Source organism: Egretta garzetta, unplaced genomic scaffold, assembly GCF_000687185.1.
Source record: "Egretta garzetta isolate BGI_Z169 unplaced genomic scaffold, ASM68718v1 scaffold137, whole genome shotgun sequence".
NCBI classification, from domain to species: domain Eukaryota; kingdom Metazoa; phylum Chordata; class Aves; order Pelecaniformes; family Ardeidae; genus Egretta; species Egretta garzetta.
In genome coordinates, this window is record NW_009260139.1 from 878,476 (window position 1) to 896,033 (window position 17,558).

Here is a 17,558-nt window from a genome sequence, read left to right on the forward strand (position 1 = left end):
CACTTTACTTCACAGATGGCAATTTTAATAGTTCACTGTGTATTATTTATTGCATCCAGAGCTGGCAAATATAAGATAGATAATGTGATGTTCAGAATAAGTGTAGTAAATACAGAATTAAGTGGAGAGAGAGAACAATTTAAATTCTTATGTTGCTTTCTTCCTGCAAATAGTGCCATCCTTGAGCTGCAGCCCACGAGTCTGAAGTCCAGAATGTCTCCTCCAGAGGTGTTTAGCATTCCGTGCTAATGAGCTGAGTGGTCTGAACGTTAAACTTGCTCTTAACTGCATTAGCTTTAATTTACAGTTATAGTTTTAATATCTGCTGCTCCTTGCTCCACTTGCAGTTCCAGCTCTTTTCCCTGTGGAATTATAGTATGTTGGGACACTAATCTATTACGATCTTAAGACAATTTGTGTCAAGACCTTAAGCTTACATTTTGTGGGGGTGGGACCCATTTTGGTCCCTTTGTTTTGGTCACCTTTGTTCATTGCTATCAGCAAGGAGAATATGCAGGGAGTTACATATATATTACTGTAGGGCTCTCCTGGAAAAATAAGCGCTGAAGAGTGTTTCACAAAAAACCTGATCCACCATTATCCAATTTAATATGACCTTCAGATTACGAGAAGAATCTGTCATATAGGAATGCTGCTTAGAAACTGGATTTCGAATTTTGGGCCCAACACTATGGCCTAAATCACAAAATCCTTCTTAAATTGTACTGAGCTTTCTTGCAGAAGGATTTAGTTTACTGTTGTCTGTGCTGAAATAATAGTCAGTAGAGTCCTGTGAAGCTGTCCTACATCATAACCTCAGTTATTTAGGGCGTTGCTCTTCCCATGTTAAACCCAACTTATTTGGGCTTACTGTGTGTGAATAAAATGAATATCAACAGGCATATCCAAGAACTCTTTTCATTCCTGTCAGCTGAAAATTTTGTCTGTCACAAAAGGATTGGAAAGAAAGAAAAGCCAAACCTAGTTTCTAAATGCTCAGTTGGAGTTGGGTTGTAGGGAGGGTTAGAGCTGTTCCTTCAATTATGCAGCCTACATGCTGTGTAAAAAGTAGAGCAGAATTTCATGCCTAGATCTCACGGATGAAAGAATAGCTTTACAACTGCTTCATATTCTCAGCATGGATTGTAACACATATTTTTTAGTTGGTTTGCAGCCAACATGCTGCTGCCTTAACGATTTTCTTCTAAATCTTGATTATTCAAACATCTCTCTTGCTTTATGCATTAAAGAAAATGTGAAAGTAAAACCACTGGAAAAGAAATATGTAATAAGGAAAAAAACACCATGTTCACTGTACTGTTTTAAGTATCTTGGACATCTTTCACCTGACTGAGCATTAATATTCCCCGTAGAGCCATAGCATCCATGTACTTCACCAATTACTTTGTTTATCATCATATATTCCCCACTGCACTTATGCCACGTTTTGGACAGCAAATTATTTCTATTCATTGTCCTTTAGCAATGAAAAGCAGAGTAGCAGGTCATCCTTTGGAGCATTTTTGTGACTTTAATTTCCAGTTCTCAAATATAGACTCTCCTTGGAAACATTATTAACAATATCTAGCATTTTTTCTATCATCACGGGGTTTTCTGTAATTGTCAGCCTAGTCCTCTGGTGAGTACACACTGTGCAAAGGATGACCCAGAGGTCTAAAGCCGTATCAAAACCTAATAACTGTGTTCTCTGAGAGCTTATGTTTTATTACATCAAAGCCTTCTCACTCCTATTCCCCTCTTTGTTGTTGTCCACAGTTGAGCACAGAGGTGCTTCCACAGCTGCTGCCTGGTGGCTGTAATCTATAGAGAAGAGTGCTTCACACTCCTGCCTGCCTCAAAAGTGGCGATAGTTTCTTTTCAATGGGGCTCTTGCAATGCAGACAGCTTCAGTATGAGATACCTGGCTCAATGCAGCCTGCAGGCACTGTGGAAACCTCACGGGTGTAAAGTGTAGAAGCCACAGCGTGGTGGTAAAAGGGGAGGTTTAGGAGACAGTAGCTGAAAACATTACTCTGCATCTTTGTTGTCTCCTACTCGGGTGAGAGTTAGTTCTGAAATACAAAATGCCAAATATCTTACGAGTCTCTTACTCAGAAGATGATCTGTCTTTCAGATACAGCCTGAAAAAACATTGAAAAAGTCCTCCTTATGATAAGAGAAGAAGCAGCTGCATTGAAAGGCTTCTTAGAATGTCTTGCAGGGAACACATCTTTCCTCCTGCACTATTCCTATCTAAACAAACTTTATTTTTAACATCCTATGAAGAGTAGGATGTTACCATTGCCTTCCGTTTAACACAAGCTTTGGGGGGAGCTTCACAAGTTCTGAGTGACAAGGGCTTGTAGCTAATGAGGGGTAGTTGGGCATATTTTACAACTCTGGGAAGGCTTAATTACATTACTGTGTACGTACTATCACCAGTGCATCACTGCTGTGTAGCAGCAGTAGCTTATACGATATGACCAAGTAGTCTATTTCTGTGTATATTCTGAGGCAAGATCTAAATTCTTGCCTTGGAGTCAAGAAGTCTGTCTAAGACAAGACTGCAGGATTTAATCCATTAGGGAGATAATGTCACTGGTATGTGAAGGGAAAAATTTCATGTCTTTGTTCATTTTCAGGCAACTACACATTAAGAGTTGACTGCACCCCTCTTCTCTACAAACTGGTGTATAATCTGACAAAAGAGGTACAGAACCAGAGTTTCTGTTATTTGTGACTTTCTATGAATGTAAAACTTCAAATTTATTGGGTAAAATTGGATTATTGAATAATATTGGATTTATCTTCTCACTGTTCTGGAAGAATCTTGACCCAATCGAAATCAATAGCAAAACATCCCATCAGTAGTCCAGGCTCACTATTCTTAGAAAGGTTGAAATGAGTCACTGACATAAGCGGAATTTTATTTGTAATGTGTAGTAAAAATAATAATAATAAAAAAAGATAATAAAACACTTGAGCAAGATCAGTTCTCTAAAGTAATAATCATTCAAGGAAATGGATTGCATTTTAAATTTCCCTTTCATGTGCAAAAGAGAATCTATTCATTTTCATATCGGCTAGCTATCATTTGCCCTCTGTCAGTTCCCCCTGAATCTCCTTAATATCTCACTGAGCCCCTGAAATACTGTGATAAGTACTGAAGGATTGGGCAGCTTTTGTAACAGGCCAGATGTCTGGATTTGCATGACTACAAGCGGTCTAATCATGTGTCCTTTGCTTTCACCTCTCAGGATGACTTGTCATAAGGCTGAAAGATTGTGGTCCACTAAAGCATGACATTTCATTGGCCACATGAGGAGTTAACCAGATTAGGGACCCAGCATGAGCCATTGTTACTACCCTCAGGTCTGGATTAATGTCAATTAACAGAAGACATCTCTGCCTGACTTAAGCAATGTAGAGTGCCTTTAAAGGCAATGGGTAGAAGTAAGTGCCTTTAGGATGAGATTCCTTTGACCGAATGTGGTTGTCCATTCTTGTACCTACAGAACTCTGAAACTGTTTTTTCCCCCTGATGAGAAGCCCAAGTATAAAAATCAGCATTGCAACTGCCCTTGGTAGGATGACTTTAGGTTAGTCTCCCATCTCTGATGGGAGATGCATTCATTCTGAGTTATTTTCAAATGCAGTACATTGACTTTTAACACTGGAAACGCCATGGTTTGAGTCTGAGGTGGATTATCCATCCTATTCCCATGGTCTTCTTTTCTTTTCTACGTTTTATTTGCTTATCAACTCTTTCTATCTTACTCTTTCTTCCTTGTGGGGGAATAAGCTGTGCTTGTTCAAATGTTAGCTGTGACACTTCACACACTGAAGGGCATTCTCTTTCACCTATAACAATTTCTATGTCCCTAGTGCTTCAGGGCCCTGAGTAGAATAATTTACTTCCTGTCTGCAGCAAGCCACTTACCCAGGGATACATTCTTCTGCAAAAGATAAAGTAAAAAAAAATATCTAGGCTAAAGATAGTACCTCACTCTTGATCTTAAGTTAACTTTTTGACTATTGGAGTTGGAGTTGGAGTAGAAAACTTGCATTAAAATTCCATATGAAGTACTTGAGACTGGCTTTTCAAAAAATTTTCATATTCAGTGTTACTTAATCATTTGACAGTAGAAGCATAATATAAACAATAGAAAGCGTGACAACTGTTCCATAATTCCATGCTTTTTCCTCGTTAAAAAGCTCCTGGAAATACATTATATTCACCCATATTTGTCATAGCTTCATTTGTAAAGGAAATTATTTTATGGCAGAGAGTTGTCAGTGAAAAGTCTAACTATTCTCTGAGCTCCTTAAAGCCACCGTTGGTACAACTTAGATTTTTTTTTTTTTCTTTTTAGCTTGTTATAGACAAAATCCACAACTACTTTTTCTTTTCCGTTGTTCCACAGAGCAGGATTCTGCACCAACATTCCGATTTTCTGCTGTTCTCTGCTTTCTGTACATAGTCGAGGAGCACTTTTCCCAGTTAACTTTTATCATATTATATCTGTCCAAAGAATCTCATCTGAAATCCTTTTTTCCATTTTACCTTTTTTTTTAATTATCTTACTGAATAAATTTGAGACACTTGCCAGATTTCTCTAGAAGAGTGTTTTTATCTTTTTCTACTGCTAAACCTGGGACTGCCTCTCATCTTTTTGAAAAATAAAATTACAGTTCAATTTTTACAGTGGTTCAATGTTGTAGTTTTCATTTCCAAACCATCTGTAGTTTACCAGTGTTGGTGTGCCACCAGTGGTCTTCATAAATCACAGGCCGTGAAACCTCTCTCCAGAACAGTTAAACTCTTTTGAACTTTTCTATAAGACCATTCATGGAGACTGCTGGAATTTTCCCAAGGAAAAATGGTGTTTTGGTGGACCCTTGGAGAGAAGTCTTAGACTAGATATAAGGAAGAAATTCTTTACAATGAGGGTGGTGAAACACTGGCACAGGTTGCCCAGAGAGGTGGTGGAGGCCCCATCCCTGGAAACATTCAAGGCCAGGTTGGATGGAGCTCAGCAACCTGATCTAGTTGAAGATGTCCCTGCTCCCTGCAGGGGGGGTTGGACTAGATGACCTCTAGGGCTCCCTTCCAACTCAAAACATTCTATGATTCTATGAAGTCAGGGATAGCAAGGGGTGTTTGCTGAAGAACCGGTTCTAACTAGGACACCATTTTTGTTGGCATAGAAACATGTATATAGATGACTGTTAGACCCTGTAGAAATGTGGCACATCTTTTACTTGACTCACTGCTTCTAATATCACAGGATAAAACTCATTTAAGGGTTCAAACATCTTTATTCTCCAGGTCTCTAAAAATTCTAGTGAATTGGATTAGCAAAAGAGGGAGAGAAACTAAAGCAACAGCTAGAACAGGGGAGCTCTGTTTTGCAGAGGGATCTGCTTAACTTTGTTCCTTCTTTTTTTCTTCGCTTGCATTTAGGTAGCCTCCTATAAAGATAATCAAAGACTACAACCTGTGCCTTTGCTAATCAGTTGTGTCTTTTTCACTAATCTGAAGAAAACCCCCATTTTTTCCTAGGGCTAGAAGGACTAAGTCAGAGTGATTATATTCTTAGTTTTGCTTTTTCAGCTGCAGTGCATTTGGGTTTGGATGATATTGGGAAGCTAGAGGTACACATCGAAGCATCAGGCCATTAAGTCTTTGCATATCCTGGTTGTTAGTTACTTGGATAGGAATAGTGAACAGTCCTGTGTGCCTCAGGAGTCCTAGTTAATTCTCAGAAACAGCATAAATGGGATGAAAATGTTCCCTATGCTTTGCATGAGGATTTTGTGTGGGACTGTATTTCATTCAGGAAGCCCAGTATGTGAAAGAACATTAGTGCAGATGTGGGTGATTATGCATGTCCAAAAGAAAGTTATTTCTATCAATATTAAAGAGCCTGACATCCAACTATTCAACATCCCAAGATCTCTTTGTCTTTCTTGTTTTTCAGAGAGCCACTTAGAATATTAGAATCATAGATTTGTTTAGGTTGGAAAAGACCTTTAAGATCATGAAATCCAACCATTAACATAACCCTGCCATCCCACCACTAAACCATGTCCCTAAGCACCTCATCTGCCCAGCTTTTAAATACCTGCAGGGATGGGGACTCGACCACTTCCCTGGGCAGCCTGTTCCAGTGCTTAACAGTTCCAATGCTTAACACTTCTCACCAAAAAAATGTAGTGTACACATGAAGTGTCATCTTTCAAGGAGTTCTGCATTTAAGTGTGACCGTCAGCATACATATGGGACATTGAGCTGTTGAAAGTCTTTTTTGGCTTTGCTATACTGCTAGGCTTTAGACAATTGGTCACCACTGGCCAGCATCTGCAGTAGTTCAATTCCTCTGTTCTGATCATCTCTTCTTACTTTGTATTTATACTTAAAGAACTCTGCATCTTCCCTTGAGGTAGCAGTAAGCTTATGCTGATTCTAGATTTGGATCTAAGTGGCAAATAGAAGGCTTTACTAGGCTCTCAGTGTTGTACGAAGAAGCTGGCCAATGAGTTTTACATAAGCTGAGCTGTCAGAATAGCATCTCTGCCAGAGCATGGAGTACTTTTACTCCCATATGTCAAGAGTTCAGCTTGCTCTTATTAATGTGCCATTTCCAATTGAGCTCTAGAACTTGAACAAAGTGCCCTGAAAATGACAGCAGCCAAGCAGTTACTTCACAAAGTCGTTATTTTTCTGCCAGCTGCTGACTTAATCTCAGAGGTCAGAACTCCTTGGATTTTCAATTTGGAGTCTGTAGATCTTTCAGGGCAGAATTTAAGTCTTCACAATACTGTGGGACCATGTATTTAGTCATGAATATTTATGGTTTGTATTTTGGAAAAAAAAGTAAAAATCCCAATCCTCTGCACTTCATAACTAATCTTATACTTAAAGGACCATGTCTGTTAAAGATTGTTTAAGTGTAGATGGAGACCAGGGCCAGAGTCTTTATTTATTTTTACTTCTGCCATAGATTTTCTAAGAGCTTTGGTCAACTATTTTTATACTCTTTCATAGTTTTCCAGGCTTTACTAATACTTACCTTTTCCATCCTGGTTACATAGCTTTTAGATTTTATTTTTAAGGTAAGGGTGGGACCTACATTTTTACATACAGTGTCTTGCACAATGGTGCTCCAGTCTTGGTTGAGTCCCATTGGCACTGTTGTAATATAGTTAATGACTGGTTTTGACCCTTCTAGAACCATTCTTTTGTACCCTTCCTATAGCAAAAAGCAGTCAAATTTCAGGCTCAGCCTGCTGGGAGAATATTGCTGCTGTGTGTGACAAACCTCCACAGGGTTTAGGGCTGTTATAAGCTGGTGTGTGTGTACATACACAGCACTATAATAAGGTGGTAATCCCAGGACCCACTTTCCCCAGAGGAGGATGAGCTCCAGCTGGTGTCCTTGAGCTTTTAACTTGCTGTTCCCCGCTGTTTACGGTTGATTCCTGAGATGCTCTTCATGGTTGAGATCCATAAATGTATGTAACAAATGTAAATAGTGTATGTACACTTCCTCGCATGCAGTAATGCTGTTGATTAACAATGATGCAGATAGCTGTAAAGGTCTCCTTTGATACTGAATTGAGTCAGAGGTACTTCCAATGAGATTATAATCTTTTCCTCTCCAGATTTTAAGCCCTGATGAGGGTTATGAAAATAGGACTCTTTATGAGAGTTGGCTTGAGAAAGATCCTGCACCTGAAAATAACAGCTATCCCAGGTAAGCTGTTAATCTTTTTTTTTCTTTCCCAGTATTTTCATCATATCATAGCATGGCTACTCTCCAGGATTTTTCAAGATCTGCTATTGATGACAGCAATACAAAACCTTTTAGTAGAAGGTGGATCTCTGGCAATATCTTTTAAAGTAAAATAAAATAAAATTTGATTACTTTTTTTTTAATGATAATGACATCTATGCCTGCTGTTAAATGAAACCTCACACTTTTTACAGGCCTTTTATTAGTAGAAAAGCAATTTGGAAAGGAATCAAAAAAGACCAGGGCAGGGAAAGAATTTAAAATATGGTTTAGTCACCTTACTAAAGGAGAGAATATCAAAATTGTTAGGATAAGCAAATGCTCAGCTGGAAGAAACTGCCTAGAGCGGTATTTAAAAAGCTCTAGTGATATTTATTCTTTGTTTATACAGTAGATGTAAATTTAATACACTACAAATCTGTATCTGAAGGTATTAAAACTTCATATTTGAAGGTATTAGAACTCCAAAACACTGCTTGAGCCTGTGACTTGTAGAGCTAAATCTTACTCATAATGTGGCATTACTCACCTAAGGTAAATAGCACTGCCCCTTTGCGTGGTCTCACCAAAATGCTCTGCGTGTGTTACCCTGTCTTTCAGGCCTTCGTAAGATGAGTTTCTAGATTCATCAGACTCACTGAGATTTGTTCCTTTTAAAAAAGCTGCCAGATCTGACCTTTCTCAGTTGATACAAATAGTTCCTTGCAGAAATTTATACTGACAGAAGAACTTTAGCTGGGTTATTTTTCTTTTTTAGCTGAGAAACACCAATTTTTCACTAGGCTAGACATATAAGCCTAAAACTTAATATAAAACTTAATTGAATATTTGAAGATACTTTGAATATTACATCTGTCTGTATTATCATTATTATTTTCTTTTCCTCTGCCTTGCCATACCTACCCAGCAGATGGCAATATTTACTCGTAAGTAGCAACTTGTGTCTTCTGCAGTAGAAATTATTTACCAGTCTTTGATTGTACTGTGGAGTATGCTAAGTATATAAACACATCTGCCTTTACATATATTGCTGCCCAGTTCATATTAGTTTGGAAATAGATGATTAATGTTTTAGGATTGCAGAGACATGTCTGATACAATTTTATGGCTCTTGTGCATAATGCGTGCTTTTTTTTTTTTACACGTGGTCAGTGTCATAAGCAGGATTGCTACCTTTAAAAGATCTTCCTAGGAATATTGGATACTGAATTAGTGTGGTGGAATAAAATCTTTTAGAGTAATTAATCTTGCCACGTATGTGGTCTCTGGTCTTACTAGTGTCCCTGATATGCCTTCTGGAAGAGCTGACCTCCATTTCTTTGAAAAAGCTGCATTTTGCATAAATTACTGCCATACAAGAAAGTAAGTGCTCTCACTGTGATGTTGTCTTCTCTACATGTAGAATAAACAAACTGGGATCAGGCAGTGATTTTGAAGCTTACTTTCAGAGACTGGGAATTGCATCAGGCAGAGTCCGTTATACCAAGAATAGGGTAAGTCTTCCAGATTGCTTGAAGAATTTTGATAGTGCTGAGCAGTCGCCTTTTAAAAACATTTATTCATGATTAATAAAAAAGCTTCAGAGAATCTTTGACTTTTGTCTGTCAGTGCCATTTCTTAATCTACCAAGAAGCCTAAACGTCTGGAGAATAAAACATGTTACGGTGGTGCGTATATTCTATAGGCTGTCAAGTTCACAGAAAGGTAGCTATAGAATTGGAGGTGTGTATTTCATTCCAACATACTATTAGTAGGCCGCTTAATATACAGAACTTCCTTGACTGTGTTCAGAAATAACAATATAAAAAGGGGCCATCCTTGAGGACTTCTGCTATCCAAACCCCCAAACTGTTTTCACTTTTAGCAAAGGCAATCTCTGTACAGTAGAACCGAAGGGAGGTCTGTGCAGCTAGAGAGAAGGAAGCCTGCTCACTTAATCTTGTGCAACAGTCCATGGGTTCAGGGTGGTTTAATTTCCTAAAATGAACACACAAAAATGGAAGGATAGTAAATTGTGTTTTGTAGCAAATAGCTATTTTGATTTGGAAACTGTGCAAAGCATCATAGTCATTAAGTGATCAATACATCCCTTAACTGCAGTTAGAATGCAGGGCACTGACAAATTTGCTTGCTCTTTTTCAGAAAGCAGACAAATTCAGCAATTATCCTGTTTATCACACTGTGTATGAGACCTTTGAGTTAGTGGAAAAATTTTATGACCCCACCTTCAAGAAACAGCTAACGATTGCCCAGTTACGAGGCAAGCTGGTTTATGAACTTGCAGATTCCCAGGTCATTCCATTCGACTGTAGAGATTATGGAGAAGCCTTAAAAGGATACAGCAATGGAATTTATAAATTGGCCAAGAAACATGAAGAACAGCTGAAAACTTACAAAGTATCATTTGGTGAGTAATACCAACAACAGTATTTCTTAAGTGCATTAATTAGAATTATGCAAGGACACAGTGTATCTGTTATAGCTCTGAAATTAAATTCCTTACTTTCCTGTTTCAATTCTGCCACCATAATAAAGATCCTCCATTATTTTTTTCCTAAACATAACACAGGTTTAACACTTTATAGATGTGAGGGTTACAGATGAGAGGGTTATAATAATTTTCAAGCATATTATAAATTTTGGGCATTATTGCAGTGGTCATGAGCAATCATGGACCACAACCAAATGCAGAACAAAGAGACAGCACCAGCCTGCTTCTCACCTTCTTGCTTAAAAAAGAAGACAAGATAAACATTTATGGCAACTGCCTGGAACTTGGGAGACACAGGTGCCCATTCCTCCCCAGCCAAAGGCTTCATCTGACTTTGGGGAACTTGCTCACCATCTGTCTCTGTCCCCAGATACCTTTTTTAGGCAACTGAAGCGCTTCTCCTAACTCCTCTGCATAGATACATCCATTTGCCGAGTGCTTGAAAACATTGCAACGAAGCATATAAACCAGGTTGGGAGCCGCAGAGTGCTCTGGATCCCAGGCGAGGATAGCTCCCACATAATTTTCTTTCTCCCTCTCTATTCTCTCTTTCTTTCTTCTTGCCTCATTCACCCCTTGTGTTTCTGCATCAAGGAGGCTTTTCAGTTGGTCCTAATTAACTTGGTATCTGGTGGACCCATGGTTTAGAGACATAAAAAAAGTTTTTTGGAGATGCAATACTCTTTTGTGTTGTGTGAAACATTAGAAGTAACTCAAATCAAATCCTCATTTGGGGAAAATTAAAAGTGACATTTAAAACTTCATGTAATGGCTTAGGTGAAAAATTCTTGACTATTCCAAAAAGACACACTTTTTTGTAAAAAGGAGGAGACAGAGGAAGACTTGAGGGATAGATTATGTGGTCTGAGATTTTGCATAACACGAGGATTTATTCCAATATGTTCTTGTGTTTACTGCAGCATATCTCATAAGGAAACATCAATTCTGGCATTTCTTTTTGCAGTAGTACAACATCTACCAAAATTTCTGTTAAATCATTTATTTTCATTGTTTGAGTTTCTTTCTCATTTCAGATTAGAAGTTGCCCAAACGACCTTCTGATCAATGCATCTATTTTTGCTCCTACATTCTAGAAGAAATCTTTTTTTTCAGCTTTTTTCCCCCCAAATATCACTTAACCCTCTCATAACTTTATAGGTGTATCACTTCGACCATTTTTTTAATAAGGCATGTTTTTCAGTATTTTCATTACTTTCATGGATCTTTGGTGCCTGATCAGCTTGAAATTATTTCTTGAATAAAACTATAACTTTTAATTTTTATTTATTCTATTGCACCAGAATGCATTAAAATATATAGGGAGTTTTTACAATACCTTGAAAATTAAAATTAATTTCGCTCAGTGTTTTCATAGAATTGCTTATTGACAAGACTGAATGTCAGAAAATTGTTAATTAAGCCTGAATAAATCACATCATTGTCCTTCAAATAATAGATGAAGGTTTTTATTTGCCTTTGGATTCATATTTCAGCTGCTCCTCTGCAACAACGAAGGCTAGAAACCTTTCTTCATGAAATATGTACATGTATCATATGCTATCAGGTACAAAGGTTTGCAGGGGAAAAAATGTGATATTTTCTAAAATAACCAATACTGAAAGCACTGAATAGCTAGTGAGCACGAGCACAAATTCTCTTACATGTTGTCAGATGACCTTTCTTTTTTTTCTCTTAAGTCCCCTCCTACTGCTTCTGAAATATAATCTGTTGCCGTGATATAACCATGATGTCAGCAGGGCAGAACTCTGTCCTCTGGCAAACTATTGCCACGGTCATGGACAAGTGTAAATTCTCACCCTCACGAGGTGACATGGGTCTGTCTATACTGCAGTCCATAAACAGGTCACATGTATAAAATCTGTGCCTCTAATTATGTAAACCAAACAAAAATATTAATACAAGAACAAGCAGGTGTAGGCTGGTGATGGATAAATAAGTTCTCTAGCAATAGAAGAGCAAACGAGACTGCAGAACAGCTTTCAGTAGGAGTCCTGGGAACAGAAAGCTTATCACACTAAATAGTGCGATAAATTTATAAACAGTGAAGGGCCATAGTTGCCAACGGAGGACCAGATTTAGGAGATGACCTAATCTTATGCCCCATATTCCCATATGATCAAAGAGAGGATACTTTGTTTTATCTAAAATTTTCTGAAACTTGTGGGCAAAATGTACAAGTTGTAAATCTTCCTTCTTTGTGATGGAGTTGAATTTTGGTAAGGCTAGAAGTTCTTCTCATCATAACATCCACCTTTTACTTATTCTACCAAAAATTGTTGTATAAATTGATACTTTCCCCAGGTGTGTATTAAATAGACCCTTCCATGGAAAAATCATCACAGCTGATACTGTCATTAAAAGGAAAGCCTACTGCTTCTTTGCCTGAGTAATTCTGCATAGCTTAGATGTTCTGCCAGGGCCAGGGCAGGAAAAAGCAACTGACTTACCCCCCAGCCCCACTGCACATAGTCAGGCGTAACAGGCAAAATCCTGGGGTTGGAGCATACGTGCTGTGGGATGGCACACGGGGTGATGACAGAGACACCTTGTATGCTCTAACTCTAGCGCATGTGTGGAGCAAGCATGGGCCTTGGCTACTTCCATGTACCTTGTTTATCACTGTGTTGCACAGCAGTTCTGTCTTTTATGCCTCACCTAATAATGGAAGACTCCTTTTCACAAGGAGTCACATGGAGAGGACAAGGGGGAATGGACACAAGTTGCTCTTGGGGAGATTCTAATTGGACATGAGAGGGAAATTTTTTCCAATGAGAACAGTCACCCATTGGAATAATCTCCCCAGGGGAGTGGTTGACTCTGCACATTGGACACTTATAAGACTTAGCTGGACAGGGTGCTGGGTCATCTTGTCTAGACTGTGCTCTTACCTAGAAAGGTTGGACCAGATGATCCTTGAGGTCCCTTCCAACCTAGAATTCTATGATTCTGTGATTCTATAATACTATCCAATAGACATATCACACTCTTGCTTAGGGACATGGTTCAGTGGTGGGATGGCAGTCTTAGGTTAAGGGTTGGACTTGATCTTAAAGGTCTTTTCCAACCTAAATGATTCTACGATTCCATGAGGGAAATCCTGCTGTCTTTCCACAGCCTGCTGGAAAAGCTGGTATTTTTGATGTAAGTCAGTCAGGGTTTTCATACTTAAATGCTGCAGTGCATCCCTTTGTTAAAAAGCAAACTGCAGAGTTCTCCATTTGCAATGCCAGCCAGTCTTTTCCTTGCCAGGCAGAGGGAAGATTTATGCTTGTGAAAACTTTATGAAGCATTTGGCTTTATTGTTGGCCTTGTTGCACAACGTCTTTGTCTATTACTGCTAGTAGTGCAGATCTTTAAAGTCTGCACTAGGGAAACTAATGAATTATGGAACAACAACAAAATGAATGCAATTATATCAGAAAAAATATATACTTTTTCTCCCACTGGGCAACTGAAAGGGCTCAGCAGGTACTCTGAAGTTGTTCACAAAGTCCTTCCTCTTCTAGATCCTCTTTTTTCCGCTGTGGCGAACTTCTCAAAGGCTGCTGCTGAATTTCATGTGAGACTCGGACAAGTTAACAAGGAAGAGTAAGTCTGAAAAACAAAAATTATATATATATATCTGTCCTAGGTACCCAGGATGGCAGTTCTTCCTTAGTTCTTCCTTTCCAGTGACTACACAAGGAGTATCTCTGATTGCTGTAGAAGAGAGCCCTTGAACTCTGAGACAGGCAATATCTGCTAAGATGAATTCTACTTCCCATGATGAATAGTATCAGATGTAGAGCTTATTACAGTATGTTTGTCATTAAAATTATTGTAATATATGGAAAGGCACACAGCAGTGAAAGTTAAAGTTGGGCTGAGCTCTGTATTTAGACACCTACACTTAAGTGTTATAGTTGATGCCAGAATTTGTCCTTTCAGCACACTTCAAGGAGACAGGGTGATGATTCAGAGTATCTAAGACATAGAATCATAGAATGCTTTGAGTTGGAAGGAACCTTAAAGATCATCTAGTTCCAGCCCCCCTGCCACGGACAGGGACACCTTCAGCTAGACCAGGTTGCTCAAAGTCCCATCCAACCTGGCCTTGGGAGGGGGCATTCACAAGTTCTCTGGGCAAGCTCTTCCAGTGCCTCACCACTCTCATAGTGAAGAATTTCTTCCTTCTATCTAATCAAAGTCTACCCTCTTTCAGTTTAAAGCCATTACCTTTGTCCTATCACTACATGCCCTTGTAAAAAGTCCCTCTACAGCTTTCTTGTAGGCCCCCTTAAGGTACTGGAAGGCTGCAGTAAGGTTTCTCTGGAGCCTTCTCTTCCACAGGCTGAAAAAGCCCAACTCTCTCAGCCTGTCCTCATAAGAAAGGTGCTCCAGCCCTCGGATCATCTTCATGGCCCTCCTCTGGATTATCTTCAACAGGTCCATGTCCTTATGTTGTGGGCCCCAGAGCCAAATGTAGTACTCCAGGTCTCACAAGAGCAGAATAGAGGGAGAGAATCACCTCCTTCAACCTGCTGGCCACGTTTCCTTTGATGGCCAGGATATGGTTGGCTTTCTGGGCTGTAAACACACATTGCCGGGTCATGCTGAGCTTCTCATCAACCAGCACCCCCGAGTCCTTCTCAGGGTTGCTCTCAATCCATTCTCCACCCAGCCTGTATTTGTGCTTGGGATTGCCCCGACCCATGTGCAGGACCTTGCACTTGGCCTTGTTGAACTTCATGAGGTTCGCATGGGCCCAAGTCTCAAGCCTGTCAAGGCCCCTCTAGATGGCTTCCTTTCCCTCAAGCGTGTCCACCGCACCACACAGCTTGGTGTCATTGGCAGTTTTGCTGAGGGTGCACTCAATCCCACTGTCCGTGTTGGCCACAAAGGTGTTAAACATTGCCGGTCCCATATGTTCCACATGATGTTTGCACACACAAGGACTCCCATCCCTCTGAGTACAGTGGCTGGGGGCCAGATGCTCCCAGGCACCTGGTATGGTACCAGATAGTTTAGGCAACTGAATCCCATCCTTACTATGTTAGTAGATAGATTAGAGTGGGAGTTGGGAACACTTGGCTTATGGGTGGACACCAAAATCTAGGTATCATCGTCTTGATGTAAATCTCAGCCTTCCTCTCCCCTCTGTTAAGTGGGATTTTTCTAGTGACATTTAATAGTAAGTATCTGACACTCTCAGAGAATCTCCATTTTATTTTTTGCAGTGTGAAATCTTGTAGCTGAGTTTTCTAGCACAGAAATCTCAATGCATGAATATAACATGTATGAAATATCTCCATCTGCAAAACTTCACCTTTTTGCAAAGTGTAGACCATCTTTGTCATTTTTTTTTTTCTGTCCAAATAAGAGGAAAAGTGTTTAAATGAAACTGGGAAGTCATGTTTCCTCATTGTGTGAAACGTCTGTCTCTATTTTCTGCAGTCCAATTGCAGTGCGAATCATGAACGATCAGCTGATGTTTATAGAAAGAGCTTTCATTGATCCCCTTGGCTTACCAGGAAGGAAGTTTTACAGGTGAGGCAACAAGTTTCTTGACCAGCTGTCTAAGGCACTGTATGTTTGCAGGTGAACCCCACCCTAACTGAAAAAAGCTGACCCGCTGTATAGGCCTCGTATAGGAATTACAGCTCAACAGATTCGGGTTTAGATACAATCCAGTGAGTCGCAGACTTTGTTTATAACCCCCAAGGAGAACTCCTTGGCTGCACCAGTCTTCTGGTGCCTAATTCCTCTTCTTGGGTCTGGCACTCTGTTTTTATTAGCCATCATAGTCTGTGACTTTTATTTATTTGCAGGTGTGTAGTACTATTTCTGTTACCCCTTGCTCTTTTAAACCTGTACCTGTATCATTTAGAGTTGTCCATTTTTTTTTCTTTTTTTTACTTGTTCGCATTGATTAATGTTGTTCTAGTGTTTATTTTTATTTTGGGGGCTTCTTTCATATCCCCTTTCACAAACGTGCTTTAATACTTCATACAAAACCCATCAATTTAAAAGCATATCTGCAAGTATTCATTATTACAAAAACCACCAACAAACCATCTAACAAATAAAATTAGGAGATACTTTTTCCTAGTTCTGTTCCAATAGAATTGCTTCTTTCCTGAAGAATTCATGCTTTTCTCAAGAATTGTCCCACAGTTTTTTTCCCCCCTCTTTTCTCATTCCTTTCCCAGATCTGCTGACCATCATTCAACTGGTTAGGTATTTTCTCATTGTACACCCATAACTAGTTTTATTCCCTGTTCCAGACTGCCACGTTCAACAGGTTTGTTGAGCTCCCTTTTTAAAAAAAAATTTGACATGCTTTCATTCCTAATTAGATAAATGCATGATCTCTTCCCAAGGAAAAGGCTACCTGTCCTGAATCTGTGCCCTTTCCCAGAGATTTTGCCCTTGGAGCTGTTTCCTCCTATCCTTTTAAAGGCAGTTCCAGCCAGATTTCCTGGGTATTTAGTAAGTTCTGATCTTCACAGGATTCACAGTTGCTTTATGTAGCACATATACGGTTCCCTACAATGAACATGCACCCCCCGTTAATGGTTATTTTATTTAGTGTACCTACATTTTCTCCTTCTTTCCCCACAGACATGTCATCTTTGCTCCAAGCAGTCACAACAAGTATGCTGGGGAGTCCTTCCCAGGGATCTATGATGCCATGTTTGATATTGAAAGCAAAGCAGATCAGCACGGTGCCTGGGAAGAAGTAAAGAGGCAGATTTCCATTGCAGCCTTCACTGTGCAGGCCGCAGCAGGGACACTGAAAGAAGTAGCATAGGATGATGGCTTCGAAAGGCTCAAACAGCAAAGTCTGAAATGCGTTGTAGTCAGGCTACCGTGGTGACCCAGTCTCTCCTGCCTGCCTGCCTGTCTGAGATTCCAACCTTCTGAATGCATGCAAGTGTACTGGTAGGGTGAGCAGGAGCTCTGTGGATCAAAGGACTCCTGAGCTAGAAATTACTGCCTCTCTCATACTGACAAAACTGTAGCTTTAAGAACAGCCCTAGATGGAAGCAAATTTGGGGGTGGAGAGAAGGAAAAATCAGTTCCCAAACAGAGTTTTCTGAAAGATCTGCCAATTTTGAGCACCCGTTATTTTGGATGTAGAATTACAAAACCAGTTATTTGCCAAGCCACCTGTGAATCTTGTCCGTAGCAGTGATCAACAGCAGACGTTTCAAGAGAAAAATATATAAGACTCCTCAGCATGTGCATTTTTCTTGTTCTCATAATTACTT

The 17,558-nt window shown here is 39.6% G+C and overlaps 1 protein-coding gene across 3 annotated transcripts in view; it reads left to right on the forward strand.

The window, feature by feature from the left end:
- Positions 1-17,098, forward strand: part of LOC104128837 (N-acetylated-alpha-linked acidic dipeptidase 2) — a 33,063-nt gene extending 15,965 nt beyond the window's left edge. Inside the window, exons 13-19 of one of the 3 annotated variants that reach the window (XM_009641685.2) lie at positions 2,643-2,710; positions 7,666-7,757; positions 9,199-9,289; positions 9,939-10,203; positions 13,815-13,896; positions 15,742-15,834; positions 16,909-17,098. In XM_009641685.2, the coding sequence (XP_009639980.1) occupies positions 2,643-2,710; positions 7,666-7,757; positions 9,199-9,289; positions 9,939-10,203; positions 13,815-13,896; positions 15,742-15,834; positions 16,909-17,098 (881 nt within the window). Of the gene's footprint in view, positions 1-2,642; positions 2,711-7,665; positions 7,758-9,198; positions 9,294-9,938; positions 10,204-13,814; positions 13,897-15,741; positions 15,835-16,908 lie in introns of all 3 variants that reach the window. The other 2 variants (XM_035897100.1, XM_035897099.1) reach the window with 2 other exon arrangements.
- The last annotated feature ends 460 nt before the right edge of the window (positions 17,099-17,558 follow it).